General features: G+C 31.0%; 4 protein-coding genes across 4 annotated transcripts; 2 read left to right on the forward strand and 2 right to left on the reverse strand.

The window, feature by feature from the left end:
• Nucleotides 1-1,741: 1,741 nt before the first annotated feature.
• LOC108694573 (dehydrogenase/reductase SDR family member on chromosome X-like) lies at nt 1,742-4,444 on the forward strand. Its single transcript, XM_018204141.1, has 6 exons — nt 1,742-2,132; nt 2,866-2,973; nt 3,056-3,229; nt 3,304-3,517; nt 3,641-3,836; nt 3,908-4,444. The coding sequence occupies exons 1-6, from the start codon at nt 1,985-1,987 to the stop codon at nt 4,100-4,102; spliced, it is 1,035 nt and encodes a 344-aa protein (XP_018059630.1). The 5' UTR covers nt 1,742-1,984; the 3' UTR covers nt 4,103-4,444.
• A 3,435-nt stretch (nt 4,445-7,879) lies between these two features.
• Nucleotides 7,880-10,012, reverse strand: LOC108694594 (ras-related protein Rab-30). The gene is made up of 5 exons (XM_018204173.1): nt 9,442-10,012; nt 8,763-8,846; nt 8,512-8,695; nt 8,273-8,424; nt 7,880-8,202 (listed from the first exon to the last, which is right to left on the reverse strand). The coding sequence occupies exons 1-5, from the start codon at nt 9,526-9,528 to the stop codon at nt 8,092-8,094; spliced, it is 618 nt and encodes a 205-aa protein (XP_018059662.1). The 5' UTR covers nt 9,529-10,012; the 3' UTR covers nt 7,880-8,091.
• Nucleotide 10,013: 1 nt separating this feature from the next.
• On the forward strand, nt 10,014-11,167 carry LOC108694593 (vacuolar-sorting protein SNF8). Its single transcript, XM_018204172.1, has one exon. The coding sequence runs from the start codon at nt 10,376-10,378 to the stop codon at nt 11,129-11,131; it is 756 nt and encodes a 251-aa protein (XP_018059661.1). The 5' UTR covers nt 10,014-10,375; the 3' UTR covers nt 11,132-11,167.
• On the reverse strand, nt 11,086-15,164 carry LOC108694592 (restin homolog). Its single transcript, XM_018204171.1, has 7 exons — nt 15,080-15,164; nt 14,931-15,003; nt 13,937-14,420; nt 12,856-13,867; nt 11,643-11,771; nt 11,414-11,572; nt 11,086-11,330 (listed from the first exon to the last, which is right to left on the reverse strand). Exons 1-7 carry the CDS (start codon nt 15,127-15,129, stop codon nt 11,303-11,305), a joined length of 1,935 nt encoding a protein of 644 aa, XP_018059660.1. The 5' UTR covers nt 15,130-15,164; the 3' UTR covers nt 11,086-11,302.
• Between the last annotated feature and the right edge of the window lie 459 nt (nt 15,165-15,623).

Below are 15,623 nucleotides of genomic sequence, written 5' to 3' on the forward strand. Positions count from 1 at the left end.
CACACACACACACACACACACACACACACACACACACACACACACACACACACACACGGAATCGTTTTATATTATTGATGAAATATTAATTTATGTATGGACATTTTTTATTATCAAAAGCGTACTTCAAATAAATTTGAAATAAGAAAACGTATAATAATCTCATAAATAATATTATAAACATAAAGGCTGATGTTGAATTTATAAAATTTCTTGTATTCTTTCGTAGTATAATTTCGTATAATTTCGTATAATTTCTTGTATAATTTCGTAGTAATTGTAGGTTTAATACGTTTGACATAATTGCATCGATTTAATTCTTGATAATTGCACAATTATGACTTGTTGCTGTTGTAAATAATAGAGTTAAGTTATGTAGTTTAAATTTATGTATCATGCAAGTGTCTGAAAAGTCACATAAAGTATCTAACAAGATTTCTATTTTTCTAGAGACAGAAATTTATTAAAATCTTACGAAAAACATCTGAGACTTTCTCAATTTTTCATATATTTTTTGTTCAAAATTTCAGATAAGATTAAAAATTTGTTTAAATGCAACTTTTTAAGTACAAATTGAAGTACAAATAACATAAATAAATTATATATTGAAAATTAATAAAAAATAGGAATTTCACAAAATTATCTGTCATTTTCTTATCTATAATTAAAGTCGTGAAATCTATAGGATAGTAAAGAAGAAAGATTCACACTATACATAGAATATTTATCAAAATCTTGTAAAAAATTACTTGACCTTTTTTCCCGGACCTTCTAGATAGTTAGAGTCAAAATTTCAGATTAGAGAATCTTTTGAAGCAACTTTAAAATAAAGCAGTGAAATTGAAGTGCGAGCAACGGAAATAAAATATATATTGAAAATTATTAAAAGACAGAAATTTTTCATAATAGATATAATTTTGATTGTATATATCATTTTCTGTAATTGTAGAGCAAAATTTATAGGGAAATATAAGGAAAGACGGAATATAAGGAAGACGGAATTCTAATATAATATCAGTGAACTATTCTGCTGAGTATTTTCTACTATCACTGATTTTTAAAAATAAAAACTCGCGAAACATACGGTAATATACATAAATATACATAGATGTCTACACCATACTTATTGCTAATTGATTATCACGTTGTGTTATTAAGAAAAAAATGATGAAAGATAACGTTTTTAACAACGGACAGAATTTAAATTTAAAAATAAACTTCCTAAAATTTTTTATTCGAAGCCTTTTAGCTATTAAAAATAACTATTTGCTAAAATTGGAATAAAATTGGAAATTATTTATTGCGATTCATTTCGTTTTGTTTAGTCGAAAATTGAAACATATAATTCCAGATTATTATCAAATTGAAAAATGAATTGCGTAATATTTGTAATATCTAATAAGTAATATTTGCAATATTTGTAATATCTAATAATAAATAAGATATCGGCAGGAGATATTATTTTATTAGTGAAATACATGAAAAATACAATATAAATATAAGTAACTAAGTAAAAAAAAAGTAAGAATAAAATAATAAAATATAAGTAACTAAGAATGTAGCATATTAAATAATCCTATTCTTTCAGAAAAATTTTAACATTTTAAATATTGTCTATACGCTATTATTCTCCGTCATGCTAACTCCGTCATGATAACTAAATTTCTGCACTTTCTTATGTGAAGGACACTTATGCGATCAGAAAAGGGAATGGATCCCAAGTGGGGATCCATTTCTCAAAACAGCATTCCCCATATATATAGTCTGTAACGAACGATCCTGTACGCATAACGGTTGATGTGGCTGAAAAGTACGGATGTGGAGCCAGTAACAGTGCCTAACGGTGATCAGTTTGGACTGCAATTTCTTAGAGACGTGAATTTCGTTGCAACTTGAACTTAAAGTTGATGCTTCGATTCATGAATATTCGTATCGTGACGAAAATATTAAATATATGATTGTTAACTGACAATTTCGTGTAACAATGTTACTTGAAGTGACATTGATTTGTGCCTCTATTGTGCTCAGCATCATTTGTTATAAAACGTGCATATTCTGCAACTTAAAATATTATTCTATTGGACTAAAGTATCATGGACATGATATATTCAACGCCAGATACAATAAAATAGGTAAGAAAAAAGGAAGATATAAATTTTACATATTTTTACACATATATATTGCATCATTTAAAACACTCTGTATGAAGGTATTGAGTGTTTTAAATGATGCAATACATGCATAACTTTTTGAAATTTTATTTGTATATTGTTTAATATATCTCAGAAAAGGGATATACAAATTTTTAGCGATATTATAGTAGAAATTAAATATTAAATAAATAAATGAATATATGACACTACACTGAGAAAAAAATATAGTAAATTTTAATAAATATTTAGTTCAATACTGCCAACTAAATATTTATTAAAATTGACTATATTTTTTTTCAGTGTATGTATACAAATATTTATGTATAAAATATTTTTTTTTTATTTTTATTTTATTTTGTATATAAATTGATTCACAATAGAGAGTCACAATAAATTCTGGAGACATTGATATTATTATAAATTATTGCAACTGAAAATGGCAGTTGCAATAATTTTGCAGCTTTTATTGTGCAAAATTATATTAATCCATAAAATTCTTCGTCCCCTTATAATCAGGAAAATATGAAAATTATTTTGAAATAAAAAAAAATTAGGATGATATTTAACAATATAATATTTAATTCTTTGTTTATGACTTCGTTTATGCTTTTTCAAAATTTGCTATTTATAGAATATGATTAATGAAGCATAATTTTTAATATTACATAATTAATTATAATGTTTGTATTATTTTGTTCATATTCTTTTTTAGATTTATTTCCAAAACCGAATAGAATTGCAATTGTAACTGGTGGTTCTAGAGGTATAGGAGCGAAAATAGTTAAGCAATTGTTACAGTGTGACATGGAAGTTATAATCGGTAAATTATTTAAGTTATTGTCGATGTAATATTCTATAACATTATAATATGTCAATACATGGAAATATGAATAAATGATTAGCTTGTAGAGTAATTAGCGCGGGTGAAAATATTATTCATCAGATTAGAGAATCTGGTGTCACTAGTGGACGAGCAAAAGTTTATAAGCTTGACAATTCCTCTCTCGAATCAGTCAAAAAATTTGCAAAACAAATAAAAGCGGATTATGATAAAATTCATATATTAATTAACAATGGTAAGTGATTGGACATTTCAATTCTATTCTGATATAGAATTTTGATTGTGTAAAAAAGATTATGATATTTTTAGCTGCTGTTATGTTTTCTATCTATAAAAATACAGAAGACGGATACGAAGAACAATGGATGGTAAACTATTTATCACATTTTTTACTAACGTCTCTTCTTCTGCCATTATTGAAAACTGGCGGGTATCCGGAAGAATGTAGTAGAATTGTTAATGTTACTTCATGCGCTCATGACCTCGGCACCATAAATTTTGACTACATCAATAACTTCGACAAGTAATTATAAAAATATTGTTAAGCTATCTTTTTTCATTTATTTTCAATGATGAATTTACGATTATTCGCTAATGTATGACATGTGAATTTTCTTAAAACTTAAACAATTATTTTATTTTGCAGGGAAATAATTTGCAGGCATGATTCGTATGGACAAAGTAAATTAGCACAGACAATGTCTACGATAACATTGCAGAAACTCTTTAAAGACAAATCGTTGAATATATTAGTATATTCTGTGCATCCAGGCATAGTGAAAACAGATTTATTCAAAGAAACTGTATTAGCTTGGAATAAATGGCTTATGGTTGGATGGAAGGTAACAATACATACCAAATTTTTCAAATTCTCCAACTATTATCAATCAATTCACTTACTTTACTGTCGCAGACAGCTGATCAAGGAGCAACTACAGTAACATATGCTGCAATTAGCAAAAATCTTGAAAAAAAAGGTGGGGTATATATTAGTAATTGTAAAGAAATAATTGTTCCTTCCTTAGCACTCGAAGAGAAAGTTCGGAAACGATTATTTGAATTGTCCTTAAAACAAACACATTTAGAAAATTTTTTCCAATATTTGTAATGGAAATATACACAATTATTCCTTATTCCATGTCTTGTTAAATACTTCGTGCGTCATTGAATATATCGCGCACATTTATTTCAATAATTTTATATTAAAAATTAATTTTTTTTTACATTTGAAACACTCATGCGATGCGTCTATTCTAACTACAAGAAACTGCAAATAACCGATTACACACACAACATCATTGAACATGTATGAAAATATTAGAAAAGATGACAGACGATAAACTTTAGAAAGATTTAAAAGAATCCTTTTAGTTAAATCATTCTTTACTGAAATGAGATATATGTTGAAATAAGTTTTTTTTGACATGCAAATATTCCTATTCTATAGTATTTTGAATAGATGTCATTGTTATTGTTGTTGGATGTATTTTACATAAATAAATATTAAGTATTCTTTTTTAAAAAATAACATAACATTTCTTCTTCATCAATGCGATTATTTTTTTCTCGTTTGTATTATAAATAATTGTATTTATCGGAGATCATATATTTTGGCAATCCAGCAGGTTATAATTTATAATATTAAGAAAAATTGGTAATTCTATTCAAGTTTGGATTTAAGAATGAATTAATATAGTGTTTCAAAATTCGCGCCCATAAAGTACAAGACGTACTTTATCCTAAAACAATTTTTTCCTTTAACAAAATTGCGTCCGATAAATAATTTTTGCATTTATTTGTTAACTTCAACCTGCTCTTCTGCAAAAATTACTTATCGGACGCAATTTTGCAAAAGGAAAAAGATTTCTTTTAGCATGAATCACGTCTTGTATTTCGTCAGTGAATTTTGAAACATAATAAAAAAAAGTTTCGCTTTTTATAGGAATATTTCACTTTAGATGTCTAAAGTAATGCGCAAAAAAAACTAATAAAATTTTAAGGTCAATAAGAATCTTATTTTAGACCGTATATGTGAGAACACACCAATACAAACTAGAAATTAAATGCCAATCGAAGTTGGATCTTAAATAATTCGATGTGAATTATATACATATATACTATATATGTACATGCATTTATGCATATTTATCATATTTGTAGTCATTCGAACTGCGCGTCGAATTGGTTTTTCAGACTTATGAACGCAATTTTTAATAATTTGATGATCAATCAAGCATCATATTAGAAAGATGTTAGAAATATATTGAAAAACTGTAAATTTATTGCGAAAAATATTCAGCCTGGAGTCTTCTGGAATATTCAACCCGGATCTCTTGTATTCCGTCCTAGCCTTTAGACTACCGAGACAAAACATTAAAGATCCAATTTCGATATAGGCGTTTAATTTCTAGTTCGTATTGGTTATGTTTTTCAAGTCATAATTTATATATTTTTAAGAAATAAGAAAAGATATAAATATCAAACCTGATTTTAATTTTTGACTATAACTTCAATGCAAAATTTATGTATGAGCTAAAAATACCACAATCATTAAGCATTAAAAATATTAGTTGAGTTATAAAAATTAAGGAGGTGATCAGTATGCAGACGTGTACAAGCTGATAATTTAAAGTATCTGTTTACTCATCACTATTATTTCAGATTATGACATCGGAAGCAAGATCTAATGTTACAATTTGAAAGTAATAATGAGTGAGTAGGAGGATAATTTTCCTGAACGTGAATTTTCTTTGATTATATTAATTGTAAACTTCACAAACCCGCGCGCGCGTGCTTATTGCTTCAACTATTGCAATACAGACATTTTCATAATCAACTTTAATCCCTTAAGTACTCTGCAATTGTTGCAACACAGACATTTTCACATCAATAATATAAATAAAAGATTTTATTCAATATTTTATGTAGTAGTATGATTATATTTCGCGTGTATTAAAAGAAATTTTTATATTATATTATATAATATAAAAATACAGAAACTCGTATTTAAAAACTTATGTATTTAAAAGTTAAATAAAAATATATCTGCTATAAATCTTACATATAACTTAGTAATAAATTTTGATTGATTTTTTTATATTAGAAATATATAATGTGTGATATAAATTTGTATTGACTATATAATTTTTATAAATTCTACTACAAACTAAAGACAAATGGCATGTGCATCGCCCGTGCATTGTTATGTATTCTAACCTTTACAGGGCGTTCGAGATTTGCGAATCAAAATAGCAAAAAAATACATTTAAAAAGTATCTGCCATTTTTCGTTCCAATCAATAATTTTTAAGATATAATGATTCGAAATTTGCCAATTATATAAGTCACGATTAAATAGCTAAGTCATCATCATAATAACTATCAATGAGCGATTCATGAATAAGCAGCAGTTTTAAACTTTTATATCTCAAAGAGTACTGGCTTAGAACAAAAAGTGGCAAATGCTTTTAATTTTTTTTTAAAACTTGCTATATTTTTCGCAAATTTCGGAACGCCCTGTATATAATTTTCTATTAATATGATAACACAATATTAATCTCATACCAAGAAAATTGATATATATGTTTTGACTAATATAGTTTTTATTACAAGTCGTGATTTATATTATGCATTATTAATAACTTACATTATGTAATTATAACAAAACATTTTTGTAACATAAAATCTTTGGAGTAATTTCAAATTGAATAGCTAGTGTATAACTTAACTATGTTAAAAAAATCTTAATTACAAATATCGAAGAAAGGAAGATATTTTAATTTTTATATAAACATCTAACATATAAGTTATGCATTTTCTCAGGACTTATTGCAAATTTGATTGAAAATTACTAGATAAATAAAAATTAGATATGTAACAATTTCAAAGACTAATTTAATTTCTTTTTGTAAAAAAGGTAAATATTTGTCCCAGTGATACATACTATATATTTGTCCCATTCATACATACAACTTATATAAAATATTATATAAAAGAAACAATCTATAATGATAATTAATACTAATAAACTACAGATTATTTTAAAAAATTAGAAAGTATTAGCTAACAAAAAATTCATAATAAAATACATATTACTTACAATAGTTATGTTATATTGGTACATATAGGCCATGGTCCGATTGCTGACTACGCTCATAATCATTTGTCTTCATTTAACATTTGATAAACAAGGATGAAATGATTTTTAAGCATTGTGAGCGTGAATCGGACCGCGGCCATAGAGTATAAAAGAAATGTGAAAAAAGACTAGACATTTTAATATCATACGAAATGTATATAGAATAATTAATACTCAACTACATACTGTTTATAAGGATCCATGAATTATAATTTAAATATAACAAAGATCTGATCATATAAATGCTAAAAGTTATTTAATAATAATATCTTGTTATCACTTTTTTAAGTTATTACTAAATAATTCGTTAAAATAAAAATTATTTTCGTTGATTATTGTATGCAGAGTTACAATGTCATTTATGCTTTAATTTTAACATGCTGTTAGGAGCACATTGTGAGCTGTCTTCTTCAAAATAGTTGTGATAAACACATAAATATTGCACATTAGAAATAACTTTATACATCGTAGGCTTATGTGACGTATTGTAAAAATCTTATTATTACTAATAAGATTTTGGATAAGTTACCAAAATCCATTGTGATAATAACTATTTGTACTTTCGAAGTAACAAAAGAAAAATACTACAATTATATTAAATAAAATTTCCATTGCATATGGAAATAAATGCTTAAACAATTTAATATATATCAAGCAGCATTACTTTAATTAAATAAAACGCGCGATAAGAGAGCGTAAAACTGCACTATATATCTATAAAAATTTAATGTCCTAAAAGCTAGAGTGCTTAATGATGTATTTCAATCTTGTTTTAAATATTAAATATATCTTACAACATAGTATAAAGCAACATAGCATATAATATCATAACACTAAACAATAACACTGTGTATCAAAGATATATGTGTACTATACGTTCCCTAAATTATCAAATATGATACGTTCGATTTCAATCACCGTGTCTATAAAAAAAGGTATAATATAACATACAAAAATTATTTAAGAGAGTCTGCTACAACCGCAATTACTACTATCACCGATTGACGTCGTTTTACCATTTATTGAAGTTGTATTCGTTTCATACCGAGGTAATTCCTTACAGCGTGCTTGCTAAAATAACATACGAGCACTGCAAAATGTTCTAAAATGAAATAATCTTAAATAAAATAGGCTTGCTTACCTCCATAAGTTCAGCTGCTATTTCCATAAATAATCTCTCTACATTTTCCGCCTCTTTAGCGGACGTTTCTAAAAAGTACATGCCATGCCTTTGTGCAAAATCCTCTCCCACGTGTGTCGGTATCTCTCTATCCTCTCGATCAATTTTATTCCCTAATTAACATATAAAAATTGCATAATTTCTCAATGATAGGAAAGAGAGACACATGTTAACTTATAATCTTTATGTTTTTCATTTACCTACTAATATCCTAAGAACTTTATTACTTGCATATTCTTCGATTTCCCTCAACCAATCTAGTAAACAATCGAATGTAGGTTGACAAGAAATATCATAAACTAATATCAATGCATGTGCTGATCTATAATAACTTTGAGTAATGGAACGAAATCTTTCCTGACCTGCAGTATCCCAGATTTGCAACTAAAAAAAATATTCAACAATAGATTATATATAGATCTAACACACATGTCGCATATAGATTATATACCTTAACTTTTTCATTTTCCACTTCGACAGTTTTAATCATAAAATCAACTCCAATTGTTGCACCTTGTCCAGGTGGAAATAAACCCTGTAAATTAAAATATTCACATTAAAATCATATAAAATAATATTAAAATTAGACATATCAATATCATTTCAATGTTAAATTACATATCCATTTAATGCAGTTTTCATCATCTTATAATTTTATCATATGTGTGTCATCTAAGAAAGACATTATAAAAATAGTGCTCAGTAATGCATTCTATTACAAGAGATGACTAGAGTTTTGAGAGCGATCTCTTAAAGATCTCCCAATGGAAATAAATTTTAGAAAGTTTCAGGGAATATAGGCTAATATAAAATATGAATTGAAAATATGAATTGAAAATATGACGCATCAAATAGTACCAATAACAGGCAAATAAACCACAATAGATCGGTTTCAAAGTAACATTCCATATATGTAGATGACATCATCTCCAAGATGCATAAATAACGAACTTTCCACCCTTTCCGGGAAATGCGTTCGTGCATGAATTCTGCGTGCGCGAGGGAGAAGATAGAGGGGTCCCACGAGAATGCCTCTCGTTCGACAACGAACTCTCCTTGAGGTTTTCGTAATCCATGACGGGAAAGAAGAGAAAAAAAAGAGAGAGGAATCGCCGACCCGAGGGACGCACCTGAGTGAATCGTCGCACTAGGCAGGTCTTGCCCACACCAGCGTTCCCCACGAGCACGACCTTGAAGAGAAACTTGTAGTCCTCCATGTTCTCCACTATCCGGCACCAGGAGGCGGAGGTTCGCGCTCGCAAGCCGCCCGCTCAACAAGGACGACGCATCCGTGCGAACAGGGGGGAGGAGGGGAGTGTCGATTTTTCGACACCAACTACGGCACCGCCGGACTTTTCGCAAGCGTTCACCTCGACGGCGGGCCGCGCGAATGTCACGCACGCTGCACGCACACACACGGACCTACGCGCGCGCTCACCTCCTCAGTTTCGCTCTCGAGAGTCTCGAGGAAGGGAGAGAGAGAAGAAAAGAGAGAGGGGGCCGAAAGAAACTGACGGCAACTAACTCGGCATCGTCGCTGCGCTCATCGCTACACGCGATCCTCACTTAGCTATCGAGAATCTCGCGTCTTCTTCGAACGCGATCGACATTGTTGGTTATGTATATAGACCCCCGTGAACCGTAGGAGACACACTCTCCTTGTTACAGTTTTTCCATCCTGATTCATCTCGGAGAGGCGCCATCTACCATCATCCTCTCCTTCTACTATCAATCTTGAGTAAATTTCCGTTCGGGTACATTTCTCAACAATGGAGTTCCTGAGACCTGGAAAGCTCTGATATCATCTGTCATTTTTGCTGCTCAAAAATGTGAGCAAACAAAAACAAATGTCTTAACTCATCCGCACTCACTGTTTTATCATCGATAATATAAAAAAAAAAAGTACAGGAAAATACGAAAGGTACAGAAAGTGTACATGTGAGAAGAACGTCATTAGTATATATCAGTACATATACTGTAATTTGATAAGACGCCACACATACAACGAAATCATTCTCAAAGAGTCGAATTTGAGTTTGACAATCGGGATAACGTCAGGAAAAGATGAGACGAAAGGCGGGAGTAGGTGCGATACAAAAGCAGAAGCTGGAGCAAGAGAAGTACCGAGATAAGGGCACAGAAATCCAGGAAAATCAATTCGAGCAGATGACCAAGCACATGGAGACGTTTCGTGTGAATCTCGAGGAGTTTGCTTCAAAGTACAAGAATGAGATCAAGAAGAACGCGCAGTTCCGACGCCAATTCACAGAGATGTGCGCCTCGATTGGTGTGGATCCTTTGGCATCTGGCAAGGGTTTCTGGTCGGTGCTGGGCATTGGCGATTTCTACTATGAGTTGGCCGTCCAGATCGTTGAAGTCTGCATGGCAACGAATTACAAAAATGGTGGCCTGATATCGTTAGACGAGCTGAGAACGCGTTTGATTCAGGCTAGAGGACGTAGAAAGGAGCATCAGGAGATCACCAATGAAGACCTGTTAGCTGCCGCGAAGAAATTGAGAATATTTGGGAATGGCTTCTCCGTAGTTCCCATCGGTAGGGGAAAGCACTTGGTACAGTCAATACCTGGTGAACTCAGCATGGACCATACTGCAGTATTGAGTCAAGCTAGCTTGTCCACAAACGCCTATGTCTCCAAGTCTATTCTGTGTAAAGAATTGAGATGGGAGGAGGACAGAGCACAAAAGGCTTTGGACCATATGATGAAAGAAGGACTGGCCTGGCTGGACAGACAAGCAAAAGATGAGACATTATATTGGTTTCCTAGTTTATTCACAGCTTGCATTGTTTCCAAAGAATGAACTCGGTATCAATATCAATGTTATCAAATAGATAGGAAATAATTTAAAGAAAGAATAAACATTGCTTATTAAGGTTTGTATCTCTTTGGTCCGTAAAGCCAATTGCTCTGTAATATTTACAGTATCTGAGATGTGTTGCGATCGTTTTATATTTATAAGTATAGGGCATTGTCACCTGGTCTCGGATCCTTGTATATAACTAAAATTGCAAAAAAAAGAAATATAAGTAAAAAGAAGATGCCATTTTAATATGACTCAATTTCTCTCAAATTTTATACAAACCTAGGTTGAATAGTATCTGTTTTAAATTGAGTAAATTGCTGTTTGCAAAGTGCTTTGTGTAATTCGGCATTCTCTTTTCGTAATGAGCTAATTTTTCCACGTAATTCCTTAGATTTTACTTGGAATTGTGCTGTCAAAGATTTTGCTTCATCTCTCCATCTTAAAATCAAATCAAATCAAATTTTGATCATTTAGATTTTAGATAGTGACACAATAAAACTTTTTTTACTTTCTGCTTAGTTTTTGATGAATTGTCACATGCTGCGTCATCTCTCTTATTTTCTTGTCAAAATGTTCTTGTTGTTTATTCAATTGTTCAGTTAATAGAGACTGCCAGTTGGAATCCATATTTTCAAATCTAGAAAACATAGAAAAGTATCCAAAGTAAAAGTTATTTATTTTATGTACAGCTTTGACCATATGTATAAATTTATTGCATTTTCTTGAAAAAAGTGATAATAAAAGCCAAAGAAGAATTAACAAAATATTAATATTATTAATATTATAATACACTATAAAAATAGTGTAGGTTTTTGTTATCGTAAAACAAAGTACGACCAAAGCACGTGAAGGACCTCGTTAATTTCGTCATCAGATACATCGGGTATCCAGAGTTTCATGTTATTAGAAGAAGAGGAAGTTGTATAGGTCCTTCCTGTTCTCTTCGCTGTACGAGATATCTATCACTACGCAAGACAAACAGAGAGAAACCTGAGAGAGGACCAAAACCTGTAATCGCAAAATGCTGCCGCGTACTACTACTCTCTGATAAAAGTTGATGTAAACTACATATAATAGCAAAGTCCACTTTTCAAGCCTGGAGATGATAAATCGATTTGATTCATATAATCGTATTACATGTAGTAGCGTTACATGTGACCTTGGAAAACTCACGACGTTTCTTCTCGAAACTCGTTGAACCGCAGGATTCACAACAGCTCTTACAAACTCGCAACCGTTCTTACAAACTCGTAATCGTTCTCCTCGCAGGGCTCGCAATAGCTTCTCTTAAGCCGGTTCTACATTAGTTGCAAACCGATCGCAAGTTTGTTGCGACAACCAATATGAAACATTGATTTCAAAATGCAAGTTTCAGATTGGCTATCAAACTTGCGATCGGTTTGCAATTAATGTAGAACCAGATTTACAGGACTCGCGATTGGCAAAAGCTCAAGGCTCTCTCTGCTCTTTCGCATACACACATATGCATCCTCGCGGATGTCTCGCGAATCTCCTCTGATCGCAACGCACGCTCGCATACACACTCGCTACCTATTATGCCCTACAATAATATTTTTCAATAAAATTATTTTAAAATTTATTTTTCATTAAATATAAAATATTTCAATTTGTGGAGGTGCCTTATATTTTTGGCCATGGCTGTATAAATGTATTAAAATGTACATAAAATGTACATTTTAATGTATAATAAAATTATTTACCTTATATCCAAAGTATGTTTGCTTGTATCCGCTCTATGTTGCGAGACTTGCATTGGAGAAATATTGATACCCGATTTACCCTCTGTTACGTAATTTTCTTTCAAAAGATTCGCTTCTAATTCACGGATCTTAGTTTCCAACGAGCATCGCTCGTAATCTCTCTTATGTATCTCACGGTCGAAAGCCGATTGTAGCGATTTCAATTCTGTCGCCATGGATTCTTTATCATCTGTAGCTTTGACTAATTGGCCCTCCAAATTAACGTAGTGATCGATCGTGTCCTTCGACCTTTCATCGGCCAACTTGATGCGATCTCGTATATCCATAGAGTTCTGTTGTTGAAGTTGTTTCAGTTTCTCATTTGAAGTTACTAACTTCTCTTCCAAATTAACAATTTTTTCTCGCAGCTGCTGCATCTCTACATTATATTGTCTCTTGCACATTTCATTACAAGCTTCCAACTTGGAGTCCGTCTGTTTCAATGCTTGTTCGAAGGTCAAAATCTTCGCGGCCGATTTTTCCAATAAATCCTTGGAATCTCGACGCATCTTTTCTAGTTCCTCCTCTGCCAATTTGCTCTCTTTTTGTGATCGATCCAATTGCGTCACCTTTTCCCATAATTCTGCTTTCAACTGTTTGATCTCTGACAAATATTGCTTCACGTTGTGCTCATAAGCATCTTTCAATCTAGCAATCTCCTCTCGCATCTTAACGGCGTGTTCTTCGGCAATGGAGGCCAATCGAGTTTCCAATCTGACATTCTGTTCTGCAATTTGACCCTCTCTTTGAAGTACAAAATCCCTTTCTTTTACAGCAGATTCTACTAGATCAAGAGCTTCGGCCATCTTACACCTTGTTTCTTCATACTTCGCCATAATATTACTGACCTCTCTTCTACTCTCGTTCAGTCTCTTCTCTAAGTCTGACTTTAAATGATTTATGACTCGTATCTCTGCTTTCGCGGCAGATAATTCTTCCATTAATGATTGTATCTTCTGCTGACCATTCCTGTCTTTTAAATAAAATTACATACTATCTCTCTCTTTCATATCTCGAATTAAATACTATATAAATCACCGACCTTTCTGTTGAGAATCTTGTTGAAGTTCCTGAAGTCTTGTTTCTATTTCCTGTTTTTCCCGCTTTAGAGCTTCTATCGTCTCTTTACTCGACATCCACATTGACTGATGCTTTGCAAAATTTTCCTTAGCCTGAAGTAATTTACTCTCTAAAGCTTTTATAGCTTCTGAATATGATTGTCTGATGTTTTTCAATTGCTCCTCATAAAATATGGCATTGCTATTATCCACTGGATGAGTTTTTAGTTCTTGTTCTAAAGTGTCCACAGCTTTCATTGACATCTGGTATAATTGGACCGCAAAATCCTTCTCCATTTGTAGAACTGTGATATGCTCTTTCAAATTCATGACCATTTTATTGTGTACATCTTCATTGCCACATTGTTCTGAATGAGCATGTGAAATATAATCACGTATGGCATCACTACTATTTTTATTTTCAACATACAAAGCTTGTAGCTCAGAACGAATGCTGGCTTGTTCTGTCTGTAAAAGATATATATCGTATATAGAAGAATTGCTATCCAAGATAGTTTTTTGTAACTCTTAATAATATCGTTATATTGTCATTGCTCAACTTTTATATCATATCTCTCCAATCTTATATTCTCTAAAACTTTTAGAATGAATCTAACTCTAAGGAGAAATCTTTTAGAGATAGAGAATTAAATTATTATTTTTCAAGTTGAACTCAATTTTCATTCTTTAGTAAGCTTCTACTCCGAAAAATTTAGAAAGTATTACACTGCATAACAACAATGCAACAATATTAACATTGTCGTTAAGAATTACAGAATAGTAATAATGATAAAATATAGAAATCATATTATGATTGTTTTTAAGTGATAAATGTCATTATGATGTTCTTCTAATATCATATGATTTCTGTGTTCTACCTGGGAATGTAGTTTATGTAAGAATAAGATATAATTGGAAGAAAGAAACAGATCCTATTACTGTTAAACAGACTATTATAATGATAAATAAGAAGCTTACTTTGCACGTTTCCAATTCCTGTTTAAGTTCTTCAACAATGTCATTGTATTCTTGAAGAATAACATGATGTTCTCTGAAATATAAAAAAATAATTATCTTTTATCTAACATCAAAAGCATACACTCAAGATTTCCTAACCTCACACTCACCCGCGTTTTAGCGCGTTGTATTCTGAATCGAATTTTTTTGTTTCAAACATTTTTTTTACAAAACTTATTAATTTACAAAAAGCAAATCAGTTATTATTAAAAAATTTTATCTTGATATCTAAATTATTTCCTTTCAATTAAATCAACAACTATCCATAACATGGTTACATAAACACAACACACTACATAATTGATTTGACACACATGTATACGTAGTACGTATTATAATGCGTACACACACACACACACACACGCGCGCGCGCACGCATGCACACACACACACACACACACACACACCATCTATATATATATATAGAATGTGTACAAGTATGTTTTTGGTGGTAAAAATGCTCAAAATTATCAATATTTGATGATATAAAAAATATTGATTAGTACATTTTTGTCAATAATTATCTATGGCGATATATCGATAATTTATTTAATAAATTTATGATAAAGCGATCTGTTCAGTTGAATTTTATGCATTTGTTTATCTTTTCTCTTTTTTCCTCTATATTATAAATTTCCTCTATATTAGAAAAAA

Source organism: Atta colombica, unplaced genomic scaffold, assembly GCF_001594045.1.
Source record: "Atta colombica isolate Treedump-2 unplaced genomic scaffold, Acol1.0 scaffold120, whole genome shotgun sequence".
NCBI lineage: Eukaryota > Metazoa > Arthropoda > Insecta > Hymenoptera > Formicidae > Atta > Atta colombica.